The sequence below is a fragment of the Lutra lutra genome, chromosome 2 (genome assembly GCF_902655055.1).
Source record: "Lutra lutra chromosome 2, mLutLut1.2, whole genome shotgun sequence".
Classification (NCBI taxonomy): domain Eukaryota; kingdom Metazoa; phylum Chordata; class Mammalia; order Carnivora; family Mustelidae; genus Lutra; species Lutra lutra.
The window spans coordinates 6,485,266-6,503,317 of NC_062279.1; the positions used below are offsets into that span (position 1 = coordinate 6,485,266).

General features: G+C 41.1%; 2 protein-coding genes across 11 annotated transcripts in view; one reads left to right on the top strand and one right to left on the bottom strand.

Moving 5' to 3' along the window:
• The window catches only part of MCPH1 (microcephalin 1), a 245,709-nt gene that overhangs the window by 112,686 nt on the left and 114,971 nt on the right, over window positions 1-18,052 (top strand). The window contains exon 13 of one of the 9 annotated variants that reach the window (XM_047713683.1): window positions 8,153-8,374. The exons of 7 other annotated variants lie outside the window; for them this stretch is intronic. In XM_047713683.1, coding sequence (XP_047569639.1) covers window positions 8,153-8,359 — 207 coding nt within the window. In that variant the 3' untranslated portion in view covers window positions 8,360-8,374. Of the gene's footprint in view, window positions 1-7,366; window positions 7,463-8,152; window positions 8,375-18,052 lie in introns of those variants that run through there. One more of the 9 variants, XM_047713710.1, reaches the window with a different exon arrangement.
• ANGPT2 (angiopoietin 2) overlaps window positions 1,479-18,052 on the bottom strand; it is a 54,950-nt gene continuing 38,376 nt past the window's right edge. The window contains exons 5-9 of one of the 2 annotated variants that reach the window (XM_047713779.1): window positions 16,099-16,226; window positions 10,803-10,904; window positions 10,112-10,278; window positions 6,065-6,195; window positions 1,479-2,486 (exon numbers count right to left, since the gene is read on the bottom strand). In XM_047713779.1, coding sequence (XP_047569735.1) covers window positions 2,326-2,486; window positions 6,065-6,195; window positions 10,112-10,278; window positions 10,803-10,904; window positions 16,099-16,226 — 689 coding nt within the window. In that variant the 3' untranslated portion in view covers window positions 1,479-2,325. Of the gene's footprint in view, window positions 2,487-6,064; window positions 6,196-10,111; window positions 10,279-10,802; window positions 10,905-16,098; window positions 16,230-18,052 lie in introns of both variants that reach the window. The other variant, XM_047713769.1, reaches the window with a different exon arrangement.

Genomic DNA, 18,052 nt, shown 5'->3' on the forward strand with positions numbered 1-18,052 from the left:
GTTTAATTGGAAACAGGATCGTGTAGATATTGGCTTTCATTTTCAAAAAAGTTAGCTGGTTTGTGACACAGTTTATCCTTCTGGAAGGTTAATAACCTGAGTAAGAAGCAGCAGCCTTAGTCTGTGGCCAGGGTTGGTGTTATTTGCTGTTTGAGGATGCGTAGGATGTTGCCCTCTCCTCACTGACTGATCTACGTTGTTGGGTTGCTTTTGTTTTGTTTTTTAAGATTATCGTGTTGATTTTCCCTCCACTGCACAAATATTTTCTTAAGGAGAAAAAAACATTTCTCTTGGCACGCCTCTGTTTGCTATACCACGTAAGGAATTGCAGTGTAAAACTCGAATCCCCCTACTCTCTGTCATAAGAGAGTACATGTAACTCTGTGTAACCCAGTGCGGCTTGTCTTTGAAATGCATTTCACCTGCCTGCATGGTGTTGTATGTTGTATGTTGCCAATTTTCCCATTCTGTCATTTCTCCACCTCTGTGTCTGCTGTGTGGGTGTTGAGATGTGGTGGAAGCTTAATGGTTTCTTGTGCAGTGGAGATACCTTCTTAGGACTAGATAATGTTTTAACTTGGTACAAAGCTGTGCTCTGTTGAACTCTTAAAGCCTACTGAAATGTAACAAGAGAAACCACTCAGAGATGGGAAGGTTCTTTACTCCATGCATTTGTCTGGGAAGTGCGGCAGAGTGGTGGACAGAGTGGTGTGCCTGACTCTTCCAGAGTCCATGACCTGACTCGAATCGCGCAGTGAATGTTACCGTTCTCAAACAGGGTTTGGGTGGGGGCATAGAGCGGGAAAATAAATTACACAAGAAAAAATGGAATAAAGAAAAAAACATAGTAATAGAATAGTGTAAGGTGAAGACAGACATGAGGTAAATGCCAGTTTCAAATTTGGCCCTAAGCTTCCTAGCAGCAGCTGACTCCAAGGCAAATACGTGAGAAATTGCTTCCAAATTATACAGCATTACACAATGTACATTAGTGTTAATTGTTCTATGAAAACTTCAAATGAGTTAAAACTCTAGTGGTTCAAATAGTTTTGCAGCCCTGAGCTTAAATCCATGCTTTCAGAATTTTCTATAAGGATTTGAATCTACTGTAAACATCAGATTTTGTTTTTGCATTCCCAAATGCCTTTTTTTTTTTTTTTTTTTTTTTTAACATTTGCTAGTGGACATTAAAAAAAAAAGACTTTGGGGTGAATCTAGCTTAGCTTGAGAAGAATAGCTTTGTAAGTGCTTTAAATAGAAGGTTTTTTCAACCACAAACTAAACTGTAGCCTACGTCTCTAAAATGGATCTTACTAGAAGAGAAAAAAAAGGACCTTTCTAATAGAATAGTGAGGAAAAGATAGTAAAGTCTCTTTGTCATGGAATTAAATGTGTAATTTTCTTCATCACTAAAAACCAGATCTTTCCTTGTCATGAGGCACAGTCAGTTGTTTCAGAATCAAATCACAAATTGTAAATATTATCATAAAGGTTAAATGTAATTATCTAATAATTTATATTTAATTACTAAAAATACCTTCATATTTAACAGCCAGGCAGAAAAAAAAATAGTACAATCTTCATATAAACTGAAAGAACACACATTTCTATTAACTTCAGAGATCCTGGAAGCTTTCACCATTTAAACTTGAAATACATATTTGAGCATTAACTTAAAACTACACTGTCAACACATTCGTAAATATACTGACTTCAGAATGAAAGTTTAAAGCACCTAAGAGGAGGAGCAAAAATGCATTAACTATGTTTTTCCCTTCTCCAAATATTAAACTGCGAATAAGCACTTCCCAGAAAAATCCCTGAATATATAATATATTTTTATGGCTTAGAGATTTTCTTTCTTCCTTTCAATTATGATAGTGATGCTGATTTCAGGACATATGGATATTTACACAATCTATAAACAGGGCTGAGAAAAATGCAGCTCCAAGGTTATCTCTGCTGTATAGCCCAAGTGTTCTGTTTTCCAGTTATTTACGGATGAACTCCGCACAACATTCTTGGTTGTGACAACAGAGTCTGTAAATCGTCAGTCTTGAATTCGCAGGCTTAGTTGTATCTTCACGTAGGCATTCTACCGGGTCACGCTACCAGGGCTGTGTGCTGGCGCACGGGTGATGCGGGTTCGAGTGAGGAGGCTTACGGGGCTCTGAGCTGGAGCATGTGGACCCCTGCGGCCCCGAGCGCATGCGGCCTGTCTGAGGTGGACGGGGACGCCGAACGCAGCCTTGTCTATTAGAGCTTTGGGCTTCGGTCTCTAAAAGTCGCAAAATCGGCCACCACTCCTCAGGTGTGTGCAGGCGTCTAGAAATCTGCTGGTCGGATCATCATGGTTGTGGCCTTGAGCGAGTAGCCTGAGCCTTTCCAGTAGTACCACTTAATACCATTGAACTTATTTGTGTTCTGCTTCTGTGGGTAGTACATTCCGTTCAAGTTGGAGGGACCACATGCATCAAACCACCAGCCTGTGAAAGTAAGACGCAGAAGGAATTAGGAACTAGGTAACCCCAGCTCTATCTCACTGTGGCGTTGGAAACACTGGGCTCATCCACCCGTCACATTCCGTGCATTTTCAGTAGACGCACGCAAATATTCAGGGGTATAGAATGAGCCCTGCTGACATATGAGAGCCGTGGTTTTCCAGCTTTACCCAGGTCAGATCCTAGTCCCATATGGCACATGTTTTCCCAAGCTGTTGTACTCCGTTTTCCTTGTGTGGAAAGACCTGTCACCCATAGACATGAATGGCACGTGTTCCCTGGGCCCGATTTGGTGACCAGTACAGTACAGTGGAAGGCGTGGATAAGTCAAAACACTAAAGAATGGGTGGAAGATTCTCACTGGATTACTCTCTGTTTCTAGCAACTTAGGGAGCCAGATCATTCAGGCTTCCCTCCTTCTACCAGATATATATATATAGATAGATCTATCTATCTATCTATATATATGTTTTATTTTTTATTTATTTTTTATTTTTTATTTTTTTTGGTCAGAGAGAGAGGGAGAGAGAGCAAGCACAGGCAGACAGAATGGCAGGCAGAGGGAGAAGCAGGCTCCCCGCCAAGCAAGGAGTCCGATGTGGGACTTGATCCCAGGACGCTGGGATCATGACCTGAGCTGAAGGCAGCTGCTTAACCAACTGAGCCACCCAGGCATTCCTATATATATGTTTTAAATGACTCCAGATTTTAAGTACTTGGGGGAGTTGGATCAAAAGGAAATCTTTAAGTCCTAGAGACAAAAAGGAAATTGGAAGTGATCGTGGTATGCTCACTAAAGAGAGGAAAGCCACCTGGCACAGCAGCAGGGCGGCAGGGTAGATCTGCATTGATACCTCAGTGGCCACACTTGGGGTTTTGATGCTTTTACCTAGAAACAAGAGTGTGCCAGAAGCCTGGTTTTCAAGGAGAAGAAATGACCTAGATCCACGTAATCTCAATAAATCTTAGAAACAGGGGCGCCTGGGTGGCTCAGTGGGTTAAAGCCTCTGCCTTTGGCTCAGGTCATGATCTCAGGGTCCTGGGATCGAGCCCCACCTCGGGCTTTCTGCTCAGCGGGGAGCCTGCTTCCCCCCCCCCCCCGCCTACTTGTGATCTCTGTTTGTCAAATAAGTAAATAAAATATTAAAAAGAATCTTAGAAACATTGCGTTGGAAGTACACATACAGTATGATACCATTTATGTAAGATTTCAGAATATAGGAAAAAACAACTGCTCATGATATCTGCATACCTAGTACATAAATAACTAACGTGAATGAACCTGAATTCATTGCCCACCCATGGGCAAATATGGCAGGACAGCTTTAGTTGTATCTGTGAAACTTTATTTCTTTTTTTTTTTTTTTTAAAGATTTTATTTATTTATTTGACAGACAGAGATTACAAGCAGGCAGAGAGACAGAGAGAGGAGGAAGCTGGCTCCCTGCTGAGCAGAGAGCCCGATGTGGGGCTCGATCCCAGGACCCTGGGATCATGACCTGAGCTGAAGGCAGAGGCTTTAACCCACTGAGCCACCCAGGCGCCCCGAAACTTTATTTCTTTAAAAAAAAAAAAAAAAAGCTGATGTAAAAAGAATGATGATGTAATTTTTTTTTAAAAGATGGTATTATTATATTTTACATTGGACTGTGATGATAAATTATTTCATTCAGTTACAGCTCATGACTTGAGCTGATTCAGATTAACGTCGATTTGATAAGACATTTGTGTGTGTTATTCAGAATCCTTCAAAATACTCAGGAGGGTTGCAGACTTACAGATCCGTCCATCCTAGACCTCTTGACTCATGTCACGATAGAGCTAGCCATCCCTGCAAAACCTAGCTGGTCGCTAGGCTGGATTACCTGGGGCCCAGACCATGGGCTGGGATCTGACATCCCACTGCTCCACTTTCTCTCTCTCGGGCTGTGTGTTTCTTCCCCATCTCTTTCCCATTTCTACTCTCAGCCCAAGTCTTGATTTGAGTAAATAAACATATTGTTTCCTTGGTTATTAATGCACTTCTCCTACTCTCTTGAGTAGCTCATGACATATGGGTGGTCTGAAAGCCACCGCCCTCTCGAGTGCACAGCTGGGCTCAGTGTGGGAATGGCAGATGGGAAAAAAGGATTCAGCACATTTGGTCCCCCCAACCCACCCCTTTCCCCCTTTTTAGGGTGAGGGAGAGAGGCAGCTTTTACACAATCCTATCATCGAGACAATTATTGAAATAAAGATAGCTAATAGAGAAGACCTGTGTTGCCAGCATATACTATGTGGATACATAGATACATAGATAATATATTATCTATATTTATAGATATAGATAATATATTATCTATATATTATCTAAAGAACCACAGGACTGATTATTTAATGGATTCTAATTCTTTCAGGATTATTTTAAAGATATACAAATTATTGAGTTTCAAACTATTTTCATAAATAAATCCTTCCTTTCAACCGTAAATGATTCTTAACTGATGTGCAAACCACGTGATAAGCTTTGATCTCGTGGCAGTAGTGGCCTTCTGTTGGTCAAATTAACTGACCGTGGCTCCTGCCTTTTTCTTTCCTGGGTGAGTAGTGAATGAAAGTTTGGTAACATAATTTGTGGTCTCTGCAAATGAAACCTGCCAACTTGCTGTTTGTCTTTACATTCAGTTTGTACTCTCAGCAGAATCTTTGTTGCTGGTTTAAGTCTTTCGATATTCTTAAGAACTCACTTGATAGCATTTATCAAGCTTTTTTCTTGTCTTGGTCACAATTAACTGGTTCTGGCCATTTGATTTTTAAACTTTTAGAAATTGGAAGAGTAAATTTTCTAGCAGTTGGTCCCTTTCTTTGAACTCTTAAATGTTGCTGGATACTAATCTGGCCATTTTAAGTGTCTGTTAAAATTGTCTCTTGCTCCTGGGTATGGTTTGGATTCTTTTTTTAGAGCAGTCTGATATGAAAAGTAGGGAGTAAGAAAAGCATGAGCGTAAAGACCTTGACTTAAAATGGACAACTGTTGATTTTTAATTTCGTGCACTAAAAACAAAAGCAAAAACAAAGCAGGTTGGCTAATTAGTTTCTTTGTAGGTGTTTGCTGTATATTAATAAAATCTTGGAAGAAAAATACCTGGAAATTCCATGTTTGCAGAATGAATTATTAACTAGAAACACTTCTATGCTAATGAATCGATGTCACTGTTTCTGTTGCCGTTTTGAATTTTTAACCTCTTTGATAAAGCAAAATGAAATTAAAGTGTGGCTCTGACATCTGTTCCTCAGCGAGCACAAACTCAAGAGAGCTTGCTGGCTCTCAGATGTCCCCTCCCTGGGCCAGAGTGAGGTCCTGGAGAGGCACAGTTGGCCTGCGGACAATTCCAGCTCCACATCACATTCTTCAGACTCAACAGTCTGAAAAAGTGAAAAACAAATCTCCCTACATCTAGTAAGTCTATTTATGAAATGTGGACATTGTCACCAATCACAAGTTCACGTCCAAATAGCCAACCTTTCACTCTATGAAATTCTTCCTTGCCAAAACAAATAGGAAGAGAGAAGAGTCATCCCACCTCCTGTGAGCATTTGTGAACATTTGCAAATACATTTGTCGTTGTCTGCATCCTTTGTGCTAAAATCATTTCCTGGTTGGCTTATGCTGCTAATTTTGCCGGCAGTCCCCGTAAGTCCTTTAAGGTGAATCCTGCAAACATGCAAAGAAAAAAAAAAAGAGAAAATAACATAATTGGCTTGGGCTGTTAATTTACCATAGTGGAAAAATTTTTTTATGATGAAGAATTCCATCCTGCAGAAATGCATTCTGTACTGGTTAGTGTACTAATGCTGGACAAAATATTTTTGCACTGGTATAAACAGGAACCAACTTATCATCAAATCCTTGGGCAATGAGAAATGTTTTCATGAAACCTTCAGCTCGTATCACTTGTACAAGCATCAGCAGGGGCTTCAGGGCCCTCCGCTTTCAGATAAACAGAACGGGGAAAATACAGGGTGAAATGGTCCTCTTTCCAGGTCTCCAGGCATCATCTGTACAGAAACGAGAGTCTTGAGATGACCAGACAACTTAAAGCATCATGATTTTCAGACTAGTAGGCAAGGAAGGGATCATCGAATTTGGAGTAGAAATCTATAGAACTATATAGAAAACACATTCTTACGGCTGCTTTGCTTCTTTTCTGTGTAGTATTGTAATGAACTTGCTAGACATTGAGAAAGGAATAAACATAATATTAAGTTTGACACCAGGTAGCAGCCTGTACTTTTAGAAGATCGCAGAAATCTGGCTTGCATCAGTCATGTGTATGCCAAAGAAGAGAGAGAGAGAGCAGGGACAGAGAAAGTGTGGTAGCACTGCTTCCAGGGAGCCCGTTGGCAGATGGGCATGGTACACCTCAGAGTAGGTTTCACGTGCTGCTGGGTGGCTCTGTGGGATGTGATGCCACTGTGTTGGGACATGGGGTATGGCAGTGGGGGAGCTCAGACCATTGAGTCGTCATGACCTGGGGATCCTACAAAAAAAACCCTGTGATGTACCTGGGAGAATTGTACTCTAAGTCCCCAAAATGATGCTCATCTTTTGCTAAACCACTACCTTGAAAGGAATATAATTTCCAAGAATTCATGTTGGAACAGAGGGTAGAGAAGAGAGGAATGGTTCTCCAGAGACTGTCTCTAACCAGACTGTGCCGGGCACTTTCGCGCATGTGCACATGGAATGCACATGCTAGCCCTGAGAGGCGGGTGCTTCTCCTGTTTTATGTATAAAATTGTCGAGGTTCAGAGATAGCAGTGTGGTAGAGCTAGCATTTGTACCAGATGCATCTAACTCCTCTGTTACGGTTCTACCCTGATAGACCCTTGCCAGGGATGTCTGTTTATTGAGGAAGAGTTATGAAAAGATGGGGGTAAGGAGCATGCCAAGTGGAGTTCCATAATGTGTTGGTTCTAAGTCACTTTTGTGCTAACAGCTTAGATTTAGAATTGCTTATAGTATTGTAGCCCTAGAAACCCCCATCATGAGGCACTGGCTGAATTTATGAATTTCAGCATTATCCTCACGTTTCAAAAATGACCCTGGTCCCTGGCACAGCCTCTGATTACCTGCTGCAAAGCATTTTTGGAAGTTCTACTCATCTCTGCGATTCTGAAACACTTTAATTTCTTTCCAGGCCCTTCTCGTTAATCATGGATGGGGCTGAGATAAACCAGTTCAAGTGTCCTTTCTCCTTCCCAGCCTCTTCTCTCCTTACAACGATGTCAGTTCTTGTGGGGCTCATTAAACATCCCCGAAGGCGAGCAAAATCTGGGAGAACGCTATCTTTTATTTGTCTTTATGAGCAAGGTTGTATCATTTTTAGATCCTTCTATTATATGGCCCCTGGTTTATAGTTGGTTTCTTTTAAGTTTGGTTATTAAGAATAACCACATTTATTGAAATGGCTTTATATTGGTATCAGTTCGAGTTTATAGAACAGTGGAGTGACAGAAGCAGTGCCAGCATTGAGTTATGAAATCTGCATGTTCACGTAGGGCTGCCAGAATGTTCTTGAAGAGTGACCAGTCTTTAGTTTTTAGTTTTAGGGGAAAAAAAAAAATTCTGTTGATGCATTTATCCTTTCCTGATGACATTTATTTTTCAGTTTTCCAGTATTTGGGAAACACCAGTATTTGGGAAAACCAACTCCGTGGCTACAGAGAGTGGCAATCTGAGACACCTGTGTTATTACTCAGCGATGTCGCGGTCCCTTATCACACCACTGTGTTTTACTGGGATAATCATGGATTCCATGTACTGTACCCCGCCTCGTAGGTTAAACCGAGCTTTAAATGAATGTGTGCTTTTCTAAATGGCATCTCCCAAAACTGGTCACATTTCTAAAGGAAGTATCTGTTAAGAACCATCTCAGTTTAAAGTATTTTTATAATGTCAGCATACAAGGGTAATGACCCATTTTGTAAAATCTCCTTATATAAACAGTCTAATCCTTAATTTTTGTGTTTCTTTCTTTCTTTAAAAAAATTTTTTTTTCAATTCCTCTGTTGTAGATCCCTAACTGTTGCCAGTTGAAAAAATATTTTGCTTGGAGGTAAAACAATGGCCAACCACTCGTGTCTAAAAATTCATTGAAGTTTTGATCTCTTTGGAGTCAGCTTGGAGCTGCCGTGAGGCCCCAACACCTATCTTTTCATTCATCTGCATCGTTCTAAGGAAGCCCTGCTCTCTCATACAATGAGAATCAGCGGGCTGTTTCACTGACTTTTTAAAAGTCATGTCAGTGTTCGTGGGTACGTTACCTGTCTTCAAAATTTTCAAAATTTTGCCCCTACCACCGTTTATAAAGCAGGACATCCTGGATGTTCTATAGTTCTCAGGTTGTTGAGGACTCTAGAACAGTGATTCTGTTGTAATTGTCCTGTAGTAGTTCGGGCAAGGTGTTCAGGCTGTGTTTCTGTGCTGTTCCTGCACTGTGACCCTGAGGAAACCAGCTCAAGGACTTTGAAATCATGTTTGTTTTCCAGGCTGTTCAGAGGTTGGATTTTCCATTGAGCAGAGGGTCTGAGTTGGGCATTAATGGGATTTAGGTGGGACTGTAGGCCACGTATGACTGTTTTCTGGGATGTTCCTACTGAACTTTGTTGATTTCTGACCCTAGTGTTGGGTATTTTCAGGATGTGAGTGCCCGTGCTCGTGAGACTCCTCCAGGGCTGTGTTGGGGACTGAACAAATTCTTTGGTGCCTTTCGAGACCAATTCCCATGGTGCCACCTGGCACCTGATCTCAGTGTTCTCCCTCCAGCCTTGCATGTGGGTTTCTGGGCACCTCTTTCCACAGGACCATGTGCAGGAGTGTGCTTTTTCCTGCCGTAGGCTGTTGCTCATTAGACACCTGTCTTTTGATGCCTTCACTGCTCTTCACCTCTATTCTCACGCCACTTTAGAGCCAGATACTAAATTCTGAGTCAGGGATGCCCATGGTTTTCTTGGAACATTGAATGTCAGTGCTGCCAGATGCGTGGGGCAAGGCAAATACTAAGGGAGTGCTGTGAATCGGCTGTTGTTTCTACAGCGGAGAGTAAAGGACTTGCATGACTAACCCTCCCACCTAATTCTGCTACTTTTAAACTCGGTAACTCTTCCTGACTTTGGGGTGGAACTTAGCAGTCGAGTGTGTTTTAACTTCAGGAAGACAGATTTAACTGTTAAAACCTTTTGGAAGAAAACCACATAGTCATAGGTAGACCTCTGTTATGATATTGGCACGACATTTTTCTAATATGGACACAGCATTCACATATTTCAGAAATATTTGTTGAGTGCCCATTATCTGCCAGGCAGGTTCATCTACACTTGGAGGACACACAGCAGAGACAACAAACAAAATGCTGTCCTCGTGAAGTTTCCATTATATCATTAAAACCAAAGTTAGAACTTTAGAACTAGATAAACTTCCTGAGAGGCAGCACAGAACAGTAAGAAAAGAGATGCTTTTCCATTTAGAGTGTCCTCCCAGTACAGATCCTGTAACGCAGTGCAGCTCTCGCTTTGTGGCCTGCTTACCCAGCAAATCTGTTAATGTTTTTCAGTTACATACAACTCACCTGTAATTAAGTTCTTCACCGGAGAGATAGAAATGTTCATACAGTGAGTACGCCTCATTCCCCTCCCAGTCTTTAAGGTGTATTTTAAGCACGTAGGGCTGTTGATTGCTGACTTGGAAAACGAACTCATTTCCCAGCCAGTGTTCACCAGAAGGGTTTCCAAATCCCTGAAATTCAAGTGGTAAAATTCAGTCACCTCATTTACTTGTTTTTTCCTCCATGTATTTGAAATTAGTAGTCTCTCCGTTTAACATGGGATGACTACCAAATATTTAGCAGGAGTAGATTTTTTTTTTAAAGGTCAATTTTAAGAAACCAAGCTTCTACTGTAAGAAAATTAGGACTGGAGTAATTAGAACTACTTGGGGAATCACCAGTGGAAACATGAGCGTAAACAGCTTTGTTTATTGCCATGGGACAACATGTGAAACTGTTGTCTTACTGAAAAATGCGGAGCCTGCCATTAAAAATAAGCCTCACACTTGCATGCCTTTGTTTTGGTATATAATTTACACTCACGGGGTCATTTGTTAGTGGGGAGACTGAGACACCAGTGAAGAGGAACGCTTTTATAACAAAAATTGTCAACAGTCATTGGTTAGTTTTGGATTTGTGGTGAAGATTCAGCAGATCTTGAAAGCTAGTTTTCACAAAGAAAATTATTTTCAGATGGCTTAAAGACTATTCATACCACTTTATATTCTTTCCAAGTCTTCTGAAAATCAACACTGCCATCTTCACGCCGCTGAATGACCGTCCACCCGCCTCCAGAGGTTTCCATGTCGCAGTATGCCTGCCAATGGGAAGTGCACGGTTACTGCGTGGGAAACACCAGTGACTCAGGGCTGTGTCTGAACTCCCAGAAACAAGACAGATGTGGATACCTACAATACGACTTGTGCTGATAGGGTTCCCTGGGGTAAATCTTTGTGGTCGTCCAAGAAGCAGATGGTTTTCAATAAATTGAAAACCATGAATTTAAAATAATGATGAAAAATAAACAGTAATATAACACGATTTCAGTGTCGATGAGAATTGGACTCTCTTGGCATCATCTGTGCTAGTCTAAAGACCCACCCCAAATGCTGATCTAGAGATCGCTGTTTCTTAGAGATGTATTGTGTATTGTGATTGGGACGTCTTGGTGGTTTGGCCGCAACCCTCGTCCCCGACCTGTAGAAATGTACCAGCTGGTGTTCACGACTCCAGAAACCTTTGTGGTGGTTGTCGGTCCCTATCAACTCTGAAGACATTTGTGTGGAAGGAGTACTTTTGCACTGTAGGGCTTCCAAGACCCCTGTTATGTTATGCTGTGGGGTTAGAAGGCTTCTTCCATGAGGGATAAAAGTCCGATTTCTCGGTTCATCCCTCAGTATGTGAGATTGCAGCCCCTGGGCACCCAGTAGGATGTATGTGACCTGAGAGTAGCCTGATAGCTCTGTGCCATAGATCATGACTTCAAGCTTCTCTGCACTTTGCTCACTGCCTGTGGTGTTTCTCCTCCTAGCTCTTTTTACTTTTGCTTTTAAACTGGCGTGGTGGGTTTAAACTTTGTTCAGAACACAGAATTCCTTCTTGGGCCAGGAGCATGCATGCTCACTTTCCACTCAGCAGGAGTTTCATTATGAAATTAAAACCCCCTGCAAATAAGATTACATAAATAGTTTTAAATAATGAGATTATAGTAGAACGAAAAATTTTCCCAGAAATTCTGTTAAGATAAAATTTCCTACAGCATTCGAGGTAGTAAATATGAACGTTATCACTTAAAACCAATTAGAAATAGTCTTCCTCTGCTGTTTTCCTCAGTCTTTTGGGGAAATAATGGAGATGATTTTGGCAGAGTAAGTTTAAATGTGAACTATTCTGCATTTGTGAGCTAAAATCCTAAAGAATGGGGGATAAAAGAGAACCAAGAGCACACCTAGATCCAGTCTTCTATTATCAGTGACTTGCCTGGTATCTCATCTAATGAGACAGCTGCCCTGGGAACCCAGCACCCCTGTTCTCCAGCAGATTTCTCTCCACCGCTCTTCCCATCTCTCTCCGCAAAGGCCCCTTGGCCCATATTGCTTTCCCTGATGAGCCTAACATTTGGGAACATAATGTTCCATTAAAGAAGATTGCATTTATTAAGAATAAAATGATTTCCCCATTTTAAATTAACCAGGCAAATAAAGTTGATCTGCCTAAGGTGACCCCTTATTATCTCCCTGTATTGATATTATTCTTATCGCTAATGATCCTGTTATCATTGCTGTGCACCTCTCTGTTCCAAGTACAGCACTGGGTACTTTGCATATGTTACCTGCAATCTAGAAGCACTGTTGTTGTGATATGGTAATTCTGCATTTCTGAAAGGAGGAGAGATTTAGTGAAAAGATGCAGTGAAGTTAGATTAATTTGACCAGAGTCATTCAGCTATTAAGTGGAACATAGGACTTGAGTAAGGTCTCCTAAATTCCTCATTTTTTACCTTTTTTCCTGCCATGGGAGGCTCGCAAAAACAGGGAAACTTGACCCTTTTGTTAGTAGGCCAGGTCCCTCAATGCAGCTCCAACTTGAAATCAGTTCATGTATAATACTGCTTCTAATTTGCCTGTGGTCCACCCAATGGACTGCTCACTTCTCTCAATATTTCTTCTAAAAAACAGTTTAGTAACCAGCTGAAGAAGCTATATTGGTTTGAGGGGTTTTGTGTGCACGGACAAGTTATTTCCTCTGTATCCTAAATGGTGTGCTGGTGGATGGAAAGACTAGATACAGTTTTTAGTGAGCCTGTCCTTGTTCCAAGAATAGTTGATTCAAAATCAGTGTTATAAAGTCACAGATACTTAAATCAGAGAAGAAGTTTGTCTTGTTTGAAAAATCAGAGTCCAGACTGGCTAAGGAATTTAGGTTGAAATGGGTTCAATACCCATTTATAATGGCGTGGAAATGGGTTAAGCTGTACCATTCTCTAACTCCACCAGGGACAACGATGAGATGATTAGAACATTCCCTTAATATCTCTTTGTTCCGATTAAAAAGAAAAAAAAGAACAAGGAGTTCATAGAAACTGAAGTATCATGGTCAACTGAGTTGTGAAGCTTTCAGAGGAAGATAGTGTTCAAAGAGAGTTGTCCACAGAGCCAGAGGGCACTGAGTGCAAACGATGAAATGGCTTATCTCCCCATCAGGAAAGCAGACTTCCTCAGAGAATGCCCAAGACCTCACCGCTCCAGCTACCACAAACCTGAGGGCATTAGTACTTTTGTTAGCACACTATTGCATGGTTCAGAGACCTGCTATCTTGCTCTAAAACTGGAAGCCTTTCAGTGCGTAGTGCCTGATTTAAATGTCAGGCTTCAGCTCTGAGGCCATGGTGAATGACTGAGAAATAGTAATCACCCAGATGAACACTAGGAGACAGGCACCCTGTGAAATTTGGGGAAGGACATTATTATGTCTCTGACCAGCAAAAGCAAACTCACAGGTCTTTGATGCAGTTTTTATCTGTTGCAGAAGCCTAATGAATTTTTCAAAAACAAAGTGGAAATATGTAGGCTCTTTTGGAAAAGGTTGGCCCAAAGATCTGTTGAACATTCTTTTCCTGAATTAGGTGAAACAGGGAAAAATGCAGAGAAGTTGTCTCCTTTGACTTTGGGGGCAGTCAAAATGGTAAACAATTTCGTTTTCTCAAATAGATGGTTAAGTACTAAGTCCTGTCGTGTGTGCTGTATGCGCATTGTCACCTCAAAATCACCGCACGACTACAGTTACTTCCTCACATTACAGATTCGGAAACAGGCCTCACACAGGATAAATGACGTGCTTAGAGGAACAGATTGGCAGAGCCAGAATTTAAACTCCATTCTCTCAGACTTTCTCTCCCTCGATCAGATTGTGAATTACGGGGTCTTAAGTCTGGAAGGGAATCTAGAAGCCACTTCATCTGGACCATTTATTTTAGAGATGAGAAACTTGAGGTTTGGTAAGATTGTTGTTTCCTGCTGTGTCGATGAGTTGTTTTTACTGCAAATGTTTAAAAGAAATATAAATCCTGATGTTTCCAACCATGACCTGAGACTCCCGTTATTTCCCAGGACTGTACGGTTCCAGCTTGCTGGAGAACATTTCAGTGAGACCATCGGGCTGACATAGTGCTCTGGGAGGGGGCACTGCACTGAGTCAGGAAAACATTTACAGAGCAGTGGGTTGGTGCCGTGTAATCAGCAGTTGCCCTCTGGATTTGCAAAACACGCACATTGCACAGATATCCTCTGCCCTCCTGCTGCTGCCACCCCTGTCCCCATTGCTCTAGGCCAAGAAGAGACCAACATCTGGTGACAGAGAGTAGTATACAGAGGATTGTTATGAAAACCAGATTGCAAAGGGGATTGAGAGCCTTCCTACAGGATTTGTTCATTACTTTCTCATCTGCAGCAGGCAGTATGTGTATATATATATATAATTCCTCACCAGCCCCTGCTAATGCACTGCTTCTAGAGCACTGGGGACATTAACTGATTTCCAAGGTTGATTTAAAGCAGCATGAATGAATTAGAAAGATTTTCTTTGGAAAGCATTATCTTGAATAGCACAATATTTATCTTTTAAATTCATAATCAAAGTCTATGTTACAGTTTCAAATTCTTTGTACTTAAACCCTTAATGCTTAGACTTTCGAAAGTGTTTTTTTCTTATTAGCATTTTAACTACAGAGGATAATACTGAGTTCAAAGAGATAATGGTTCCAGGAACCTCTAAAATTCCCATCTTTTTACAATATCAATGGCTTTTTCTCTAAGTGTTTACATTGGTTCAACTTGTAGAAGCTACAACGAAATGCAGATATATTTATAAGCATTTAACATATATAGTCATCGGATAATTATGTAACAATTCACACCAAGTCTCCTGTAATATTTCACCTTATCAGACCCCTCTGAGAAGCCACATTGAAATATTCCCTGGGCCTTTTTAGTTTTCTCCCCCACCTCCCATCTAAAGCTCAGTGTCTCGCAGAGCGACAGCAGGAGCCATGCTCACTGATTAATCCAGAATAACTAAGAAAAATTGAGTTAAGCTATGTACTAATTTTGTAGAAGAAAAGGAGCCACTCTCTTTGATGGTGTGTTTTAAATCTTAGAGCCAATGTTAAATGGGGTAAGAATAACCAACCCCAGCAATCCTTATGGTGTAGCCTATGTACTTCTGGGGGTCCCTGAGACCCTTGCTGCCAGTCCATAAGGCTGACACTGTTTCTGTAATGACATGAGACATTTTTGGTGTTCGATGCTGTGACAGCGTTCGTACTGACGGGACACTAGTGCTGGTGGGGAAGTCAGCATCCCAGAATGGATGAAGGGAGCAGCACACCCTATGTCTGAGTCACCGTGTGCTCCAGTCACACCCTCGCAACTGGGAAAAAAAATAAGTCAAAATCACTTTGGGACATCATCGACAAAGGAGTAAAACCCATTAATTTTAGTAAACTTCTGCAAACCGAGGTACCTCGGTTGTGTAACAGGAAAGCTTTCTGTGGCTGTTGTAGCCGTGAGCTAAATGAGACTTCTTTTTGATGGACCACCGGTGCTACTTGAAAGCACGACAGGACAAACTATTTGGTTATTTGAACTCTAGTATCTGGAGGATATTTTCTTGAAAAGCAATGAAATGAGCCTGACACCAGAAGGGAAACAACTGACAGAACGATGATTAAGTCAAATGCAAGGAGAATATGAGACAGATGTATCTTCTCATGATGACAAAGAGATTTCTGCGTCGTTGATATCCCCAGTCGGAACATGTGTGCAGTGACTGGACGTAGATCCCTTGGCAGGTGTTTCATGTGAGGCAGAGGCTCAGTGAGTGTTTGGTGCTTTTCTTTGCATGATGTTGGGAAGGGTCTGGGTGTGTGAACTGCATTATGTGGGTCCCCTGCTTCTATTCTAAAATACCCTGTTTACAGCCAGGTACTTGAAACCAGAAGACAAACACCCCACCTTGATCTCCTCTGTGGAATTAGGGAATGTGAGTGTGTAGATGCCGTTGGCTGTCAGTCCTGACTTGAACACTTCTGCACAGTCTCTGAAAGTGACTTGCTCTTCCTTAACATTGAAGGAGTTCTTGGCTGCTTTAAAAAAAAAAAAAATAGGAAAGCATTTAACGGGAGTTCGTGAACAGATAAAAATTTATTATTTTGAGATGCACTCAAGTTTTATTACATTTGAATTCTTATAATAAGTAGAAAAGACACTCCAGTTTTTATCCTTTCCCAAAAAATCACTCCTTCTGCCTGTTCTGGGTTAATTCTCAAAGAATATCACCAATAATCCCTACTTCCTTCTTTTTTGTCATCAACCTGAAATGCAAATACTTTGCAATTAACTATAGTAAACAATTACCTTAAAAAAAATCTTCCATCTTGACTAGAATCACTTAAAGTTATTGCAAAAGAATAAAATAAAAGTGTACCTAAAAATAGTGTCCCCTCTACAATGGCTGCATGGCATTTCCCATTAACCATTATCCTAGCCAGGCTGTGGATGTATGTTTTCTCCTTTTTTGTTGTTTTTAGTGGTTTTTTTTTTTGTTTGTTTTCTCCTTTTTTTAAAAAAGGTAAATACCTGAGGGTAAGTCTTGATACATTTCTTTAGACTATTGGATAATGATAGTAATAATATTCTTTGGATTTTAAGCAACTGTCCCATTATACTTTGTATTCAAGAGGGGGCTACCATTATTTATCCATGTCTTTGAAATTCTTACTCTAAGTCTAAAAATTTCTAGAATTATGAAATTCTTTCAGATTTTTACTCTGCTCTCAACATTTAGATTTCCAATCCTTTTTTTTTTTTTTAAAGATTTTATTTATTTATTGGACAAACAGAGATCACAAATAGTCAGAGGCAGGCAGAGAGAGAGAGACAGGGGGAAGCAGGCTCCCTGCCAAGCAGAGAGCCTGACGCGGGGCTCGATCCCAGGACCTTGGGATCATGACCTGAGCTGAAGACAGACGCTTTAACCCACTGAGCCACCCAGGCGCCCCATAGATTTCCAATCCTTTTTGCCATAAAAAAAGGGTGTGTGTGTTTGTGTGTGCGTGTGCATTCCTGCAGATGTATCTATCCATTCTAGGAACCCCTTGGAGCACAGGCTCATGGGTTAGACGTGCGGGCAGGCTTCACAGGCAGGCAGGGGTTCTACCTTCACATCAGCTAGAAGCTCATGGGGAAAGGAAAGCTGCGTCTACTACCCTCTCTCCTCTGTTCCTCTTTTCTGCCAGGATGGGAGCTTCATGATTTTCTCTACTTTGGCTCATCAGAGCCAACACCTCACATTATCTTGCTCCCACCAGATTTCAGCTGATTGTCTTTTCCTTTTCTGTGAATGTGAAAAAGTACTGGGATAACCGCATGACTTGAGGACGATGTGGGGACATATTTCTTATGAAGTTAAGACTATCTTCACATGATTCATATGTAAAATATATCTGTGTCAAAAGAATCCAAGTTTAGAGGACTTCGGGAAATAAACCGTAATAAGAACTAGACCCAGTTTGTTTAAGAAAAAAAAAAAAAACCTTAAAATGACAATGCCACATAAATGGTAGATTCCATTTCCAATTAGTGACTGAAGATGCTTCCATTTTCCCCCTCCAAAATAAAAAAAAAAAAAGTGAAAGTAAAACAGTAATAAAGTAGGTGAAATGTATCTGAGGGTGGGCTAAGGGAAGGGGGCTGGCATCTCTTGAGTGCCAGTTTTATGCCAGTCACTGCGAGTATTAAGTCAGTCTTCACAACAGTCCTCTAGGTTTAGATTTGTTTTTCCCACTTAAAAAAAGCAAGTCCACGGTGGATTTGCAACTTACCCAGCCTCATACATCTAGATAGTGATGGAACTAACAGAAAGTAGGCTCTTTGAGCCCAGGAAGCACGTGTGGGGTGTTTTGTCTCA